The sequence below is a fragment of the Cynocephalus volans genome, chromosome 4 (assembly GCF_027409185.1).
Source record: "Cynocephalus volans isolate mCynVol1 chromosome 4, mCynVol1.pri, whole genome shotgun sequence".
Taxonomy (NCBI): domain Eukaryota; kingdom Metazoa; phylum Chordata; class Mammalia; order Dermoptera; family Cynocephalidae; genus Cynocephalus; species Cynocephalus volans.
Window position 1 is genome coordinate 116,202,365 of NC_084463.1, and position 14,243 is coordinate 116,216,607.

The following is a 14,243-nucleotide window of genomic DNA, read 5'->3' on the forward strand; positions in this document are numbered from 1 at the left end:
AAAGATCTATCTTGCACTGAAAAAGAAGAAGAAACATGACTTTTGTGTTCCTATGCTCTCCTCCAAAGATTTACGTTTGCAATCAAAACTGAAAATAAAACCAGGCCCTCAGAGACACTTAGTAGAAGTGTTATAATAAATTCACTTTTTTAATTCAGTATTTGCATGAAGTACAACCATAATATCCTAGCACTATTTTATATAACATAGTTCCTAATTTTACTTCCTTTAGTAACAACTCTAATAAAGTTACAGGGAGTAATGATAATATTTCCAGTCTTTAACAGTGAACTATGGCAATAGTATTTAGGCTCTAAAACCAAACCCTTTAGACATATTAGTTGAATAACCATAATAAGTAATTGTGTTTCAACAGTGGCCTTGAAAAACATTGGGAATCGTTGTAGAATTTCCTTGTTAAAAGTATTTATTTAGTCACTTTTTTTTTTCCCTATGAGAAATAGACTGTCATTTTTCTAAGCTGGAGGAAAGTATACCTACAAGCACATTTACCTTGATCCCTAAATGTAAATATTGAAATAATTAATCATAAATGACCGAAAAAAGAAAACATTATTTTCCTTTTTTGGTTCATATCACATAATTATTTTTTTTTGTTTCTCTTATTATCTGTGTGTTTGACAAACACAAGCACAGTTTGTGCTAACTCAACCAACATTACTGTTTCCTTGGCATACTGCCCAGGGAGGCGCTTTCACACCAAGGAGGAGATGCCAGCCACAAAATAGAGGGGCATGTGTGCAAAATAGGAAGGCTGGCTAAAATTCTCTTACATAAACCGCAGGTTAGAGCCATCCATGGAGATAAAGGATGAATCCTCACACTCCAGACATCATTTAGCATGTCACTATTGCATTTAGAAATGTCTCACAACCATAACTATCACAGCACTCACTACTTTGGTACAACTTAAACATACAAACATAAATACAGATGAGTTATGGACTCTGCCAGTACTTCTGTCTTACCTTGTATCCTCCTACCATATTTCTATACCCCCTCTCTCATTCAGGTATAGATCAAGATAAATATTACTACAGAGAAAAATTGTACTATATTACCTATATTCATTCCTGCTTTGCTATACTGCCTCATTTATACAGAAAATGGTAAAAGTGGAGTATATTAGTTGTTTGTGTCTTGTGGGAGGAAAGAACAGCCCAGAGACCATCTTCCCCTTGCTGGGGAGACTATTCCCCACTGAATAATTCTAAGGCTTTGAAGAATTTGATAACACTCTGTATGGTATTTAGAGACTAAGATTCAAACCCTACCTCCACAACTTTCTGAGTGACCCCAAACAAGCTACTTAATTCTCTCAGTCTTATTCTACTCATTTGTAAAACCAATATAATAATATTTTTCTCATTGAGTTGTTATAGGAATCTAATAAAATAATGTAGATGTTTTCATGCCTTGTTTACTCTGTAAATCATAAGTCATCTTACAAAAGTTATATACCATATTACTCATTGACAGGAAATAGATAATATTTTGAAAATCAGCCTTCCAATTAGGAATATATAATAAACTCTAGTATTAATTTGGAAGGAACGTTAGGAGGTCATAAAGATAACATTCCACCAGAGTAAGAACACCCTCTACAACATCTCTGTTTATAATTTTCCTGGGCCAAATTTCCATTTATTTTATTTTATTAATTCATCCTTCATCCATCTATTCATTTATTCATTCAATAAATATTTATTAAACACCTACTATATTTGAGGCACTCTTTATTAATGCAGTCCAACCTTATCGATGCCAGATAGCCATAAGTTCTTCATTCATTCTTTTATTTAAGAACAAGTTCCCCATTACCTTAACTTCCTAAAACAGCACAAAACAAATACTATCCTCTTCTATCCAACAAAACTTTAAAACAGATAAGACACATTAAGCTAAACTTCCCTAAGTCTTTAATTACTATTCATATTAAATGTTCAAGACCCTTCACCATTCTAATCATTTTGATAAATTCTAATTTGACAATAGATCCCTTAAAAACATGGTACCCTGACCGGGACACAATACTTCTGACGCAACCAAAACAATGCAAAGGTCTAAACATTTTATGCTGTATTTCATTTAAGGTCTTAATAATAAAGCTATTTTGCAATACGTGTAATAACATTAAGCTGATTTGAACTCTGCTTTGAGATTGCTGCTATTAAATTTATGCCAATTATAGCATTCTATCCTCAATTAATGCTGCTACTAGAGAAGAGGCTAGCAATGAAAATGGTGGGATGGAATGCTTCTCTTAAAGAATATTAAGAATGTGATTACCAGGGGCAGAGAGAGGAGGGAAATGGGGAGATGTAGGTCAAAGGGTACTAAGTTGCAGTTACGTAGGATGAATAAATTTAGAGATCTAATGTATAGCATGAGGACTATAGTTGTGTTCTATGTAAGAGAGTACCACATACACAGAAAAAGCTAACTATATGAGGTGATCGATATGTTAATTTGCTTGACTGTAGTAATCATTTCACTATGAATATGTATATCAAAACACTGTGCTGTATGTATACCTTAAATATAGACAATAAACAATAAGAATATTAGATAAGACTTAGATACAGATCCTTTGAAAATTCTATGATTCAGTGTTTCTCAAACTTTATCAGTATTTCGATTCCTAATTATGGGGTTTTAGAAACATTGTTTTCCTTCATTTAGATATAAGAATTTCATGTGAAAGCACAGTTTTTTTAAGTAAAATCTAAACAGGAAATTACTGATTTATTGTTTCTTAAACACGTAGGAATATTAAGCTCCCTAGGTTGAAGAACCATTTTTCAGTACTACTCTTATCCATTCTAATGCCCACATTTACCCACCCTCTAGTGCTTACCCATCACATAGAGTTTTCCAGTGGTAGGATCAGGCTGTGTTCCCATCCCCATCCCAACATTACACTCTATGACTCTAAAAGAAGATGGAAAGTTGACAACGATGTATAAACATACATCAATTAGAAAACAATATAAATGTTGAAAATTTAGAAAATAATGCCTCTGAGAATTCTAATAGCACAAACTTATGGGATATATAAAGCTACTTCTAGAAACATATTCATGGCCAAAGTGCCTTTATTATTAAATTTAAAAACTGTTAAATGAAGCATTTAACTTAGAAAGAGGGTAGTAAAAAACAAACAATTAAAAGAAAAAGTATAAGGAAAACAAGGAAGGAAGAGATCATAAGGGTAACAGAAGATAACTGGCATACTGAAAAGTAACAGAATTGACAATTAAATCCAAACACTAAATCCTTGAAGGATGTGGGGGCAATAAATAGAAAAACCCCTGGCAAGTAAAATTGAAGGACATGAGAAGACAAATATGCAAAACTAAAAATGGGATATATAACAGAGAATAAATAGAAGACTTAAAAATAAAGGATACTATATTTTAAATCAATACTAACATATTTTAAAATCTCATAAAATATTTTCTTGCAAATTTTTTCCTAGAAAATATTTAGGAAAAATACTGCATGGCAAAACTAACTTAAAGAGAAGAAAAAAATATAAAAATCAATTATCTCCAAAGAAAACTCCAGGCCTGGATGTTTTAGGAGTATATTTTTTCAGCAGTTTAAGAAATAAGTAATTCATCTGTTAGTCAATATTTTAGATAGCCTAGAAAAGGAGAAATAGTTTTCCAATTTGACTATGAACCCAGGTACTAAAAATTAGCAACGACAGTACAAATAAAGAAAAAACACAAACTCATCTCATTTATGATTACAGATGCAAAAATAACAACTATAATATGAGCAAATAAAATTATGCAGTACATTAAAGCAAGACTATACCATGACTAATCAGGGTTTATTTCATCAATAAATTTGAAAAACAAAACCAATAAGGTATGCTGTAAAATAAAATGCAATTTCTCATACAAATTCCTAATAGACTGGAATGATTTTTTTTTTAATTTTTATTTTAATTTTTGTTTTTGTTCCAGCAGCTAGCTAGTACAGGGATTAAACCCTGGACCTTGGTATTATTAGCACCATGGTCTAACCAACTGAACTATGACATTTTGTAAATGATAAAAAATATCTTAAATCAATAGTCGACTGAATACCTAATGTAAAATATTAAAAACAATTTCACAAATTAAAAACTATGCCAAAATATCTGCTATAACCATTCTTACTTAATACTACTCTTGACATTCTAGGCAATGTAATGGGGGGAGGGGAAAGCAAAAAACCAAATGACTACCAAAGAGGAGGAGAAAACATACCAACTGTAGCAGAAATATGACTAGACCTAATAAGTTCAATAAAAAGGGAGGTTAAAAAAATGAGCTACCCTCTGTGGGGAGACAGAGTTAGTGGACTAACAAATACAAAACTATGCTATCGACCCTAAGTGAATCATTGTGTAGTATATGCACATATTAAAACAACACACTGTACTCTACAAATATGTATGAGTAAATGTCAAAAGTAAAAAAAGACCCAGCAAAATAAACTAGAAAAATTCACTAGCCTTCCTAAATATAACAACAAAAAGAAAATGGAATAAAGAATATCTCATTCACAAGAGCAAGCAAAATATTAAATATTATGAAGAAAACATCAAGGGAAATGCACAGAATCTGTATTTAAAAAACAAAGCATTGTTGAAGGACATAAAAAATTGAATAAATAATGTTGAATGGAAAGATTCAATGCTATAAAGATGTCAATTCACTGTATAGTTTTATATAAATGTAATGTCGTATTTTTAAAAAGTCAGTTTAGGATTTTAATAAACAATTTGATAAAATAAATCTAAGATAAACTTTGGAAAAGTATGAAATCACCTCAAAGAAAAATTATAAATGTGGTCTTGCAATACTTACTTTAGAAATAGACTGTAAAGTTATAGTGATTAATATAGCATAATATAGCATAGTACTAAAAAAAGTTTAGATAGAAAGATCAATGATATAGAAGCAAAATCTGAGAAATGGCTCCAAATATGTAATCAGAGTATAAAAAAAGATGTACTTCAAGTCAGAGGGTGATAAGATGTTTTACATAATAAATGGTACAGAGATATTTGGTTAACTGCTTGAGAAAAAAATTAAGTTATATCTCTGGTTGAAATTATACATCAAAATATATTCAAGAGGAATTAAAGACTTCAATGTTTAAAAATATAGCCAATTAATTGCAAAAAAAATATAGCAGAATATTATCTAAACTCAGGGTGGAGAATGCCTTTCTAAACAAACCCCCAACAGAAAAAAACTATTTAAAAGGGGGTGGAAAGATTGACAACAAAAGCATAAAATAAAGCAAATGACAAAATGCAACATATATAACAAATAAAGGTTAATACTACAAATGCATATATAAAGAATTCTTACAAAACAGTAAGAGCTAGACAAGTCCTTTAAAAGAAAAATGGGCAACCAACATAAATAGGCAGTTCACAAAGGAAGAGACATTTAATAGCAAATAAATTTACGGAAAATTCTTCATCCTCACTAATAATCAGAGAAACTCGCATCTGCAATGACATGCTTTTCCCCTATCAAACTGGCATGAAATTTTTAAAGTACTAAAACTTGTTATTGAAGGCAAGAGAATAAACACTTACAGATACTGCTGGTGAGAGCACAAACACCATACCCTTCCTGAAGGGTAATTGGCAAAATGAATCAAAAGCCTTTTTAAAAAGCACATACTCTTTGGACCAGGAATTTCACTTTTACGAATATATACTAAGAAAATAACCACTAATAAGCTGAAAAGTCTTAACAAAAAGTCATTCATGTTCAAGGTGCTCTTTTTACTGACAAACAATAAAAACAACTTAAATGTTGTATAAAAGGCTCAGTTAAATACAAAAACCTCACTTTATGCCATGTTTTCTGTCAATAAAATATTTTAGAAAATGACCTAATCACAGGGAAATCCATAAATATCATTAAGTGTGAAAAAATAGGTTATAAAAGTAAAGAATGATTCTATCTTTATGACATAAAATTTAACATATATATGCATAAGGGTACAAAACTATGCTATCTACCCTAAGTGAATCATTGTCCACTATATGCATGTATTAAAACAACACACTGTCCTCCACAAAAATGTACAAGGAAACGTTAAAACAAAAAAATATATATATTCCTATAAAAAATTGAAAGGATATACAAGATACAGGTAAAATTAAATGACAATTTTATTTTCTCTTACATGATTTTCTGTTTCTTACAAATAAATATGCATAAATTTTATAATCAGAGGAAAATAAAAGCTATTAAAAATATACAATGTTTGAGATATAATATTAAATAATGATAGCCCACAATAATATGTATTCCTCAAAGATATAATTTAGATCACTTTAAAATTTCCAGATAATGATAACTAATTTAGGTGGATAATAAATGGCCTGGTCTTACCTAGAAAAAAAAAAATGTATGTTGAGTTTTAGCAGTAGTTAAATCAAACTATTTGAATACAACTTTAACTAAATTTTTTCCCATTTTTAAATCAATATATTATTGGTATATTTTCTAATATTAAGATGTAAAAAGAGACAGTAATGTAGAATAGATCAAAATGGGAAATTTAGTAAGAATTTTACCTTTTATGCCCATAAGACTCTGAATAGCACACAAGTGAAAGTTTACATATCACATAAAGAATCCAGAGAAAAAAAATGAAAAAATCTGAAAAGCCTAATTTTGCATGGGTTTTTCTTTTTTATTTTCATTTTGAGTATCCAAGACTAGTACATTTTTTCGATTTTAAATTCATAATTGGAATTAAATATAAAGAAAGATGGAAAGCAGGGGGAAAGATACCAAGGTACAAAAGCTCCATGTTGAATAATAACAATAAAATGCTAGCTTCTACATTACTAAGACCCCCATCATTCACACTGGCAAAAGCTTGCCTTTGCATAACCATTTCTGTTCTCACTGTTAAAAAACCAATGACTTTGGAAAAGGAAGAAAACAGAATGACATGCAAAGTAGCACACACCATGTTAGTGCAGCTGGATAGAGAATATGTCACTAATGACTTTCTTTCTACCCATCAGTTATAAGTTGAGTTTCTTTTTTTTTCACAAATAGCAAATGGCCTTTATGAGTACAAAACAGAAGCTGTGAAATTCAAAATAATATTCAGTTTCCACTGGATTTTGACACTGTGTTAATCAATGGAATGAGTTATTAATTATTCATTGGGAATAAAAATGACTTCCTTTTTTCTTCGAGTTGAACATATGTGCCTGAACACTAGGCAATTTTCTGTAGTAAATTCAAAATACAATTTTCATCAGATACTTATTGCCAAATTTTTATCTCAACTGAGATATTATCCATGACCAATGGGAAGATTCACCTGAAGTTCTTTGATAAATTCCAAAAACTAATATAATTAAGATTTCAAATTGTTAGTGAAAATCAGAGTGATAACTATCTGTCTGTAAGGGAGAACTGATAAAATTAATGAATGACCATGGATTCCATTCAGGATGCAAAAACTAGTAATACAATACTTCAACTACATAAATAAATTGGCAAGAGAGAGTTTGGTTAGGCAAGAAGTACAACTTCTTCATTGATAGGGTAACTTAACACTGGGATGGATTGGAACTGTCCACTTTTTAATTTTAAAGAGAATAATATCAATCACATAAATTCAAAAGTAAAGATGTTCTCCTCATCTGAGTCAGAGGTCATGAAATGCTAAATCTCATAAAAATTTGTTTGAGATTAATCAGCCTGTAGTCCTACAAGCATATTAATAATAATAACCACCACAGCTTTCACTCGTGTATTTTCTTAAGTGCCAGTTATTCTAAGAGCTTTACATGTATTAATTTTCTTAATAAGCCTATGAAGTAGGTACTATTATTATCCCCATTTTAAAGATGAGAAATATGAAATGTAGAAAAAAGTTCAGTGGATTGCCCAAAGTCACTCATCTAGTAAGTGACACTGCTGGGATTTGAACCAATGTTAACAGGCCTCAGAATCCACCAATAAACCATTATATACAGCACATTCTATAAACTTTTTAAAGGTGCTACAAGTGAGCCCTTTTGATCAGAAAAAATTCAAGGTAATAATTTAGATTCATATATTAAGGTAATATGATGATTTTAAGAAAAACTAAGATTATCTCCTTTAACTTAATTTGCTTTTCATCTTTTGACATAACTTTTTTCTTTTTTATACTTTATGGTTAAGTAAATCGAGGCAATATATGCTATAAGTTATATATTTATAGACCAATATAGAGTGGGCAAAAATATCATTCTGTAAACTTAACAAAGAATAAGTTTAGGAACACACTACACATTTACTCTCTCATATATAATCAAGTATTAGAGGTAACAATTTACTGCAACGATGAAGAATATCAGCAAATATGTTGTTATACAAAATAACATCTCTGCATTGATATGCTTAATAACTTTTACATTGTACCTTTAATTTCTCCAAGAAGTTCACTGGTATTCAGTCTTTCCATTTTTTCCTTCCAATCTTTTGAAAGTAGCTTTTCCATACAGGAGGAATCTATTAAAATACAAAAATAAGTATTAAAAATATATGTATGTTACAAACTCAGATGGCCAGTTTATAAAGAAATTTACTTAAAAATGCACAAAGCTATTTTGTTGCTGTTGTTTTAACCTAGGATATAGACAATTACAATACTCTATTATAAAATACCACAACTAAGTTTATTTTACCAGAATATTATTTAAACTATAGTCCAGGGGGAAATAAAGATAATGCTCAATAATCTTACTTTAATATTATAATTCTATTAATATTCAATAGGCATTTATCATTTCTTAGATTGATAGGACAGAAAAGGGAACTCTTTCCTATTGGTTTAAGTTTAGTTGTTATTCCTTTTTTTTTTTAATTTTAATTTATCAGCATACAATGTAGTTGATTTTTGTGTCCTTCTACCAATTCCTCTTTCTCCCTTCCCTCTCCTCCCCCATCAACATCATATCTGTTCACTTGTCTTAACAAGTTCAAGGAATTGTTGTGATTGTTGTGTCTAGATGATTTTTTTAAGAACAAGCAAAATTTATGTGTTATGCAAGGAACAATAGCAGATCTTCAGAAAGGAGAAGGGGCCAATCAACATGTAACCACTTAGCCCTTAAAAAAGAAATCCAACTTTTGTAAAATACCCATTTAGAGTAAAGCAAGAAGAAAATAAAGTCAAGATGTTTTCTGTCCGCAAGTAATGAAAACTGCTAAAACTTTTCTCTTATATAAAAAGTAATGCATATTTTTATTAAAGAAAATACCTGTTTAAACGGTATTTGCTCTGCTACATTTCCAAATTACATACTATATTATAGGGAATGATTACACTTGTTTCATAAAGATTCATAAAAATTAAATAATTCCAAACTTTAGGATGTCCTAATTTTTCTCAATGTTATTTTTTTTCTCTTTATTCAGGATTTGCAACTGAGGCTACTGCTTACAACTATTTTACTCATACCTTTTAAGCCTCAAATCTTAACAAATACCCCATGATTCCAAAAGGGAATGCAGATTTAAATACTAAATCCTTAGTGCAAAGTATGCTCCCATTAAACTTTAACATTCCAGGTGTCAAAATTCTGATAACTTCCTTTTAAAATTATATTTAAAATGGTTACTCTGATTCCAAATGCCTTTTTCCCCCATATCAGCACCTATCTCTTCAGCATTTTCCCTTTCATTTTCTTTTTTTTTTTTTTTTCCTCCAGTTTCTAAATCCTCCTTGAATTTTTCAGAATGACAGTAAGGTCAAGATGGATCTAAAGGGTTTTAAAAGGTAGATAAGCTTTAGAAAAAGACAGTGAGCCCTGGTGAAAGGATGAGAAGACCACTGCATGGTTACAAAGTATTGGTGAAAAACAATTAACATTTGTCCATGACGTGATCAATCAATCAATGAATGGATGGAATCCAGATCATAGTGTCATGAAATGGCAGATGAAGAACAACCATATCAAATGGCCATCACAGAAGCTAACATTCTTTCTAAACAGAAGTCAGCTTGATTCTATTAAGTGAAGCTTCTGCTTCCTCCCTTACTTCTTCTCTCCTTCTTTCCGTCCTGCCTTGCTTCTTTCTTTCATTTATTCTTTCCTATTATTTTCTTAGGCTTCAAGAAGTGATCTCCCACTGTGCTTCAAAATCGGATTCTGAGTGACCTTCCAATAGGGCCTACATGCATATGCATATGTTTAGGTTGTATTTAATTGCCTAAATTATCTCCTGATATATTTTATTTCAAACTCAAATGATGTATATAGTTTGTTCTATACCTTTTTTTTTATGCTACCGTCATAAAAAGATAATACTAAGTTTAAGAGCTAAGGAGCAAATCTTCAAAGCCATGCCTGCCAGAGATTACTTTTTCTCAAAATCAGGTTTGAATTTCTGAGAGAGATTGATTAACATTAGATTATGAATAAGAATAATCAATGAAGAGTTCATATCCTAAACAGTTTCTTTACTTTTTTTTTACTCTTTCATACATGTCATATCATTGTACTAAATTGATAATTACTGATACAAACACAAAAGCATAACTTGGTTAAAATTTGATTTGAGTGTATGTAGTATAATAACAAAAACAAAAGACCAATTTATTAGTAATGATCACAAATCCAGAGAAAGTCCATATACTAGGATTAGGTGCACAATAGATGTAAAACGGGCTAAAATATGTCTCTCATTTCTATAAATAGATCTGAACTCTTTCAGAGCTCCAAGAAAAGAATGCTGAAACTTCATGGGAAAAAAAAAATGGAACTATATGGACAACAGGAACATACAGTTCAAACATAAATCAAACCATGTGGACACAGCTTTACATAAAAGCTACTCATTAATAAAATGGTTAATAACTTCAAAGCACTTCACATTCCTATTAGAAAATTAATCCTTAATGTAATGCCGAGTTAATCCAGCTATATAAGTTCCATTTCAGTAGAAGAAACTGAGGGAAAAAAATAAAGCAGCCTTTGCATGTCTACATTTACAGCCATGTATAACAATCACTGATTGCCTTTACCTGCAGAGCAATAAAAGCCACTAATACGACCTTATCAACATTTAATCTTAATTCTAGGAGATTCCAGGAAGACTCAAAACTGTAAGAAAATCTCTGGAAAAACTCTCAGCTGTCTCCCCTAATTATCTGACTGCCAAACGTCTAAGGGCATACCACAATTGATGCTAAGAACTCTCCATGCTATAATGTAAAGCAAGTAAGATGAGGGGGAAAAGGTCAGAAGAAGCAGATTGTTACCAAGTACGGTATAGACAGGACACTACTCCCACCATTGAAAGGTCTCTGATTTGAAATGGAAAAATGTGTAATTGATACAAAGTTACAAATGAAATTTTATATTTTAAAATTTCCCGCTCAAAATAATATCCAGGTAAGGGTGCAAATTAAAATTAAGGATGCATCCCCCTTGTACCCCATCCTTCAGCTACATTGATGAGACACTAGTTTTACAGAGGCAATTGATCAGATCAGACTTTGCCCTATTTTAATCTGGCACAAATGCAAAAGCCAAAAAGATAAAAATAAGTAAAGAGAGCCAGTTTGCATTACGCACATGGAAAGAGTAAGATCAGGCAAAGTGGCTTTTAAACAGTAGTCATGTAGAATTCCAAATAGAAAAAAAAGGAGTGAACATCTCCCAAATACTCTTGGATTATTTTACACACATAATAGGTTTTACATGATTAATTTGAAAACAAGTAATATAATGCCACAGTCTTCAAAACCATGAAACAATATATAGTAAATTTTATTATCTAAGTTTGTCTTCAGCTGAAAAACGGGAAAAGAATTACATGCCTTTTGGAAATAGCATGTAATGTTATAGCAATAAATCACAATGTTATAGCATAAAAAAATCACCATAATATATATGTATTAAAAATGAATGTGTCATAATGCTTCAGTATTAAAGTGGAAAATGACAAAATCAACTCCTCTTTGAAAAAATTTGTTTCCATTAACCAATACCTATTCACTGAAATGCAGGACTTCATATTCATCTTGTCTAATTTTTGTAAGTGATGGTAATTAAAACAGGACTATCAAAAGTCAAGAGCTGGATTTTGGTTCTCTTTTATATTTTAAGAAAAGATATGAAGGTTATATATATTATAAATTCATACTCAGTTGCATAGTCTTTTTTTTTTTTCTTTTCCTTTGCAAATTTATGTTTTCCTCTTTCAAGAAATTTTTTCCAAGGAAAGAAGGGAAGATATAACTCAGAACTAATTTTTTAAAAATATTCTGCATAACGAATTGCAAAGCAATGCTTCTGCTTCCTAAGTAGGTTTGGGGCTGGGTAGGTCAAGAATGCTTTAACATGCCTTAGTAAATGTTTTTTCCTGTTAATAATTAATTTCATGAAACAAGAGAGATACAAAGTGAGTATGTGAGATATTTTTTTCCTAATCTGTAAAATGATTTTTTAGGGAACAATTTTAAGTTACTCCTAGTTAAACAAAGCTAGAGCAGTATTAACTCCTATTCTGCACAAAATAAAAGTATTTCACATGGGTCAAAGAGAGTAAGTAAATCATCATTAAAATTAAAGCATGGGGAAGAGGAAAGGATAATGGGCAAAATCTTTATTGTACTTTAAAACAATTTACCTGTAAGTGAACACTTATTATCCCTTTTACCTTAAAGTAATATTTAAAGTTTAAAAATGCTAAAATATTAGAAACATGACATGGAAAATACTGTTAAAACATTTTAGTGAGGAAAAATGATTACGGCTGCCATTGTAGACAAATTTTCTATTGTTTAATTAACTCTTTTAAGAAAATAGTAAAGCAATTTCTTTTATTTTTATCATAGGAATTATAAATTACAAATGCAATAAACTTTTTATATAACCACGAACAATGATAACTTGTCAAAAGTACCCATGACCTTGGTTTACAGCTAAATCCAACAATATATATTTATATTCCTACTGATCACCCATCCCACATTTTTCATTAGGAAACAGAGATGCACATGTCAGTATGTCAGTTACTGTACATTTTTCCACAGTGGCAAGTGCTCCACAATACAGTGAGTTAAAATTGGAGCTTGGAGAGCTTGAAGAGCACTCTTAAATTTTAATTAAAACCCTCCAAGCTCACTAAAAATAATTAGACACTAAAATGTGCCAGTTTTATTTTGAAGTCACTATAACATACAAAGCACACTCCCTGACGACTGCTCGTGGGCTCGCTCTCTCTCTCTCTCTCTCTCTCCCCACACACACACAGAAACAACTGATTTTCCAAATAAGAACAAGGGGGTATAAATAGAGGCTGTTTTCAGGCCAGCTCTTCATGCTAGGAGGATGACAGAAAAGCCAGCAGAGTGGGTTTTTCAGACTGCACCAATTAAACCTAGAATAACTTCCCTAACCAAGAGTCCAACTCACTAACAAACTCTAGATGAAATTCAGTCTGCAAGGAACACCACAAGTTATATCACTGATATTTTTTGATCCAAAAACCAAACCTTTAACCTCTTAAATGTTTTTGCTATCTTAAAATATCTCATACAATGCCATATTCCATCCTATTTTTAGCCAAGCAGCAAGAGAAAGCATGCCTTTCCCATACAGCAGGGCAATGATATAAACATCAACACAGATGCTCTGCCAGGAAGAGCTGGACTTCTCAAGCATTTGATCGTTAAGGAATGCACCAACTGTTTTGGATAATCTCGTGCCAGTTCCCCTTTTGCTCCACACTCCCCCTCTGGGAGTGGCCAATCTTGTCCTGGTCCTAATTTTTCATTTTACGCCCGCATATTCCCCCCACCCCATCTCCAAAAAGATGAGAAATGGCATTTATGCCTAGCAATGAAAAAGCAGGCTCACTTCCCCAAACAGACCAAAACTTTAAAACAATTAACCCTCCCCTCTTCTTTCAGATAAATTACTAAGTATAAAATGCAATCTGTTTCCTTTGTTTACTCAATATGAACAATTTGTAAATGACTCAAGGATAAAATTCAGAAAATGTTGTGCTAAATTAGAACTATTATAAACATGCTAATGACTCATTGCTCGAGTAAAACATGCATGATCGGTGTGAAAAAATAGATTTAGTTCCTGTAAAATTCTGTTGTACTGCCTTAAAATGATTTGGTCATTAAATCAGATATATTCCTTCCAGGAAAAATGTTAATTCCACAGC

General features: G+C 31.2%; 1 protein-coding gene across 16 annotated transcripts in view; it reads right to left on the reverse strand.

The window, feature by feature from the left end:
- SOX6 (SRY-box transcription factor 6) overlaps positions 1–14,243 on the reverse strand; it is a 638,471-nt gene that overhangs the window by 248,965 nt on the left and 375,263 nt on the right. For all 16 annotated transcript variants that reach the window (XM_063092518.1, XM_063092517.1, XM_063092516.1 and 13 more), the window contains one exon: positions 8,475–8,564. In XM_063092518.1, the coding sequence (XP_062948588.1) occupies positions 8,475–8,564 (90 nt within the window). The remainder of the gene's footprint in view (positions 1–8,474; positions 8,565–14,243) is intronic.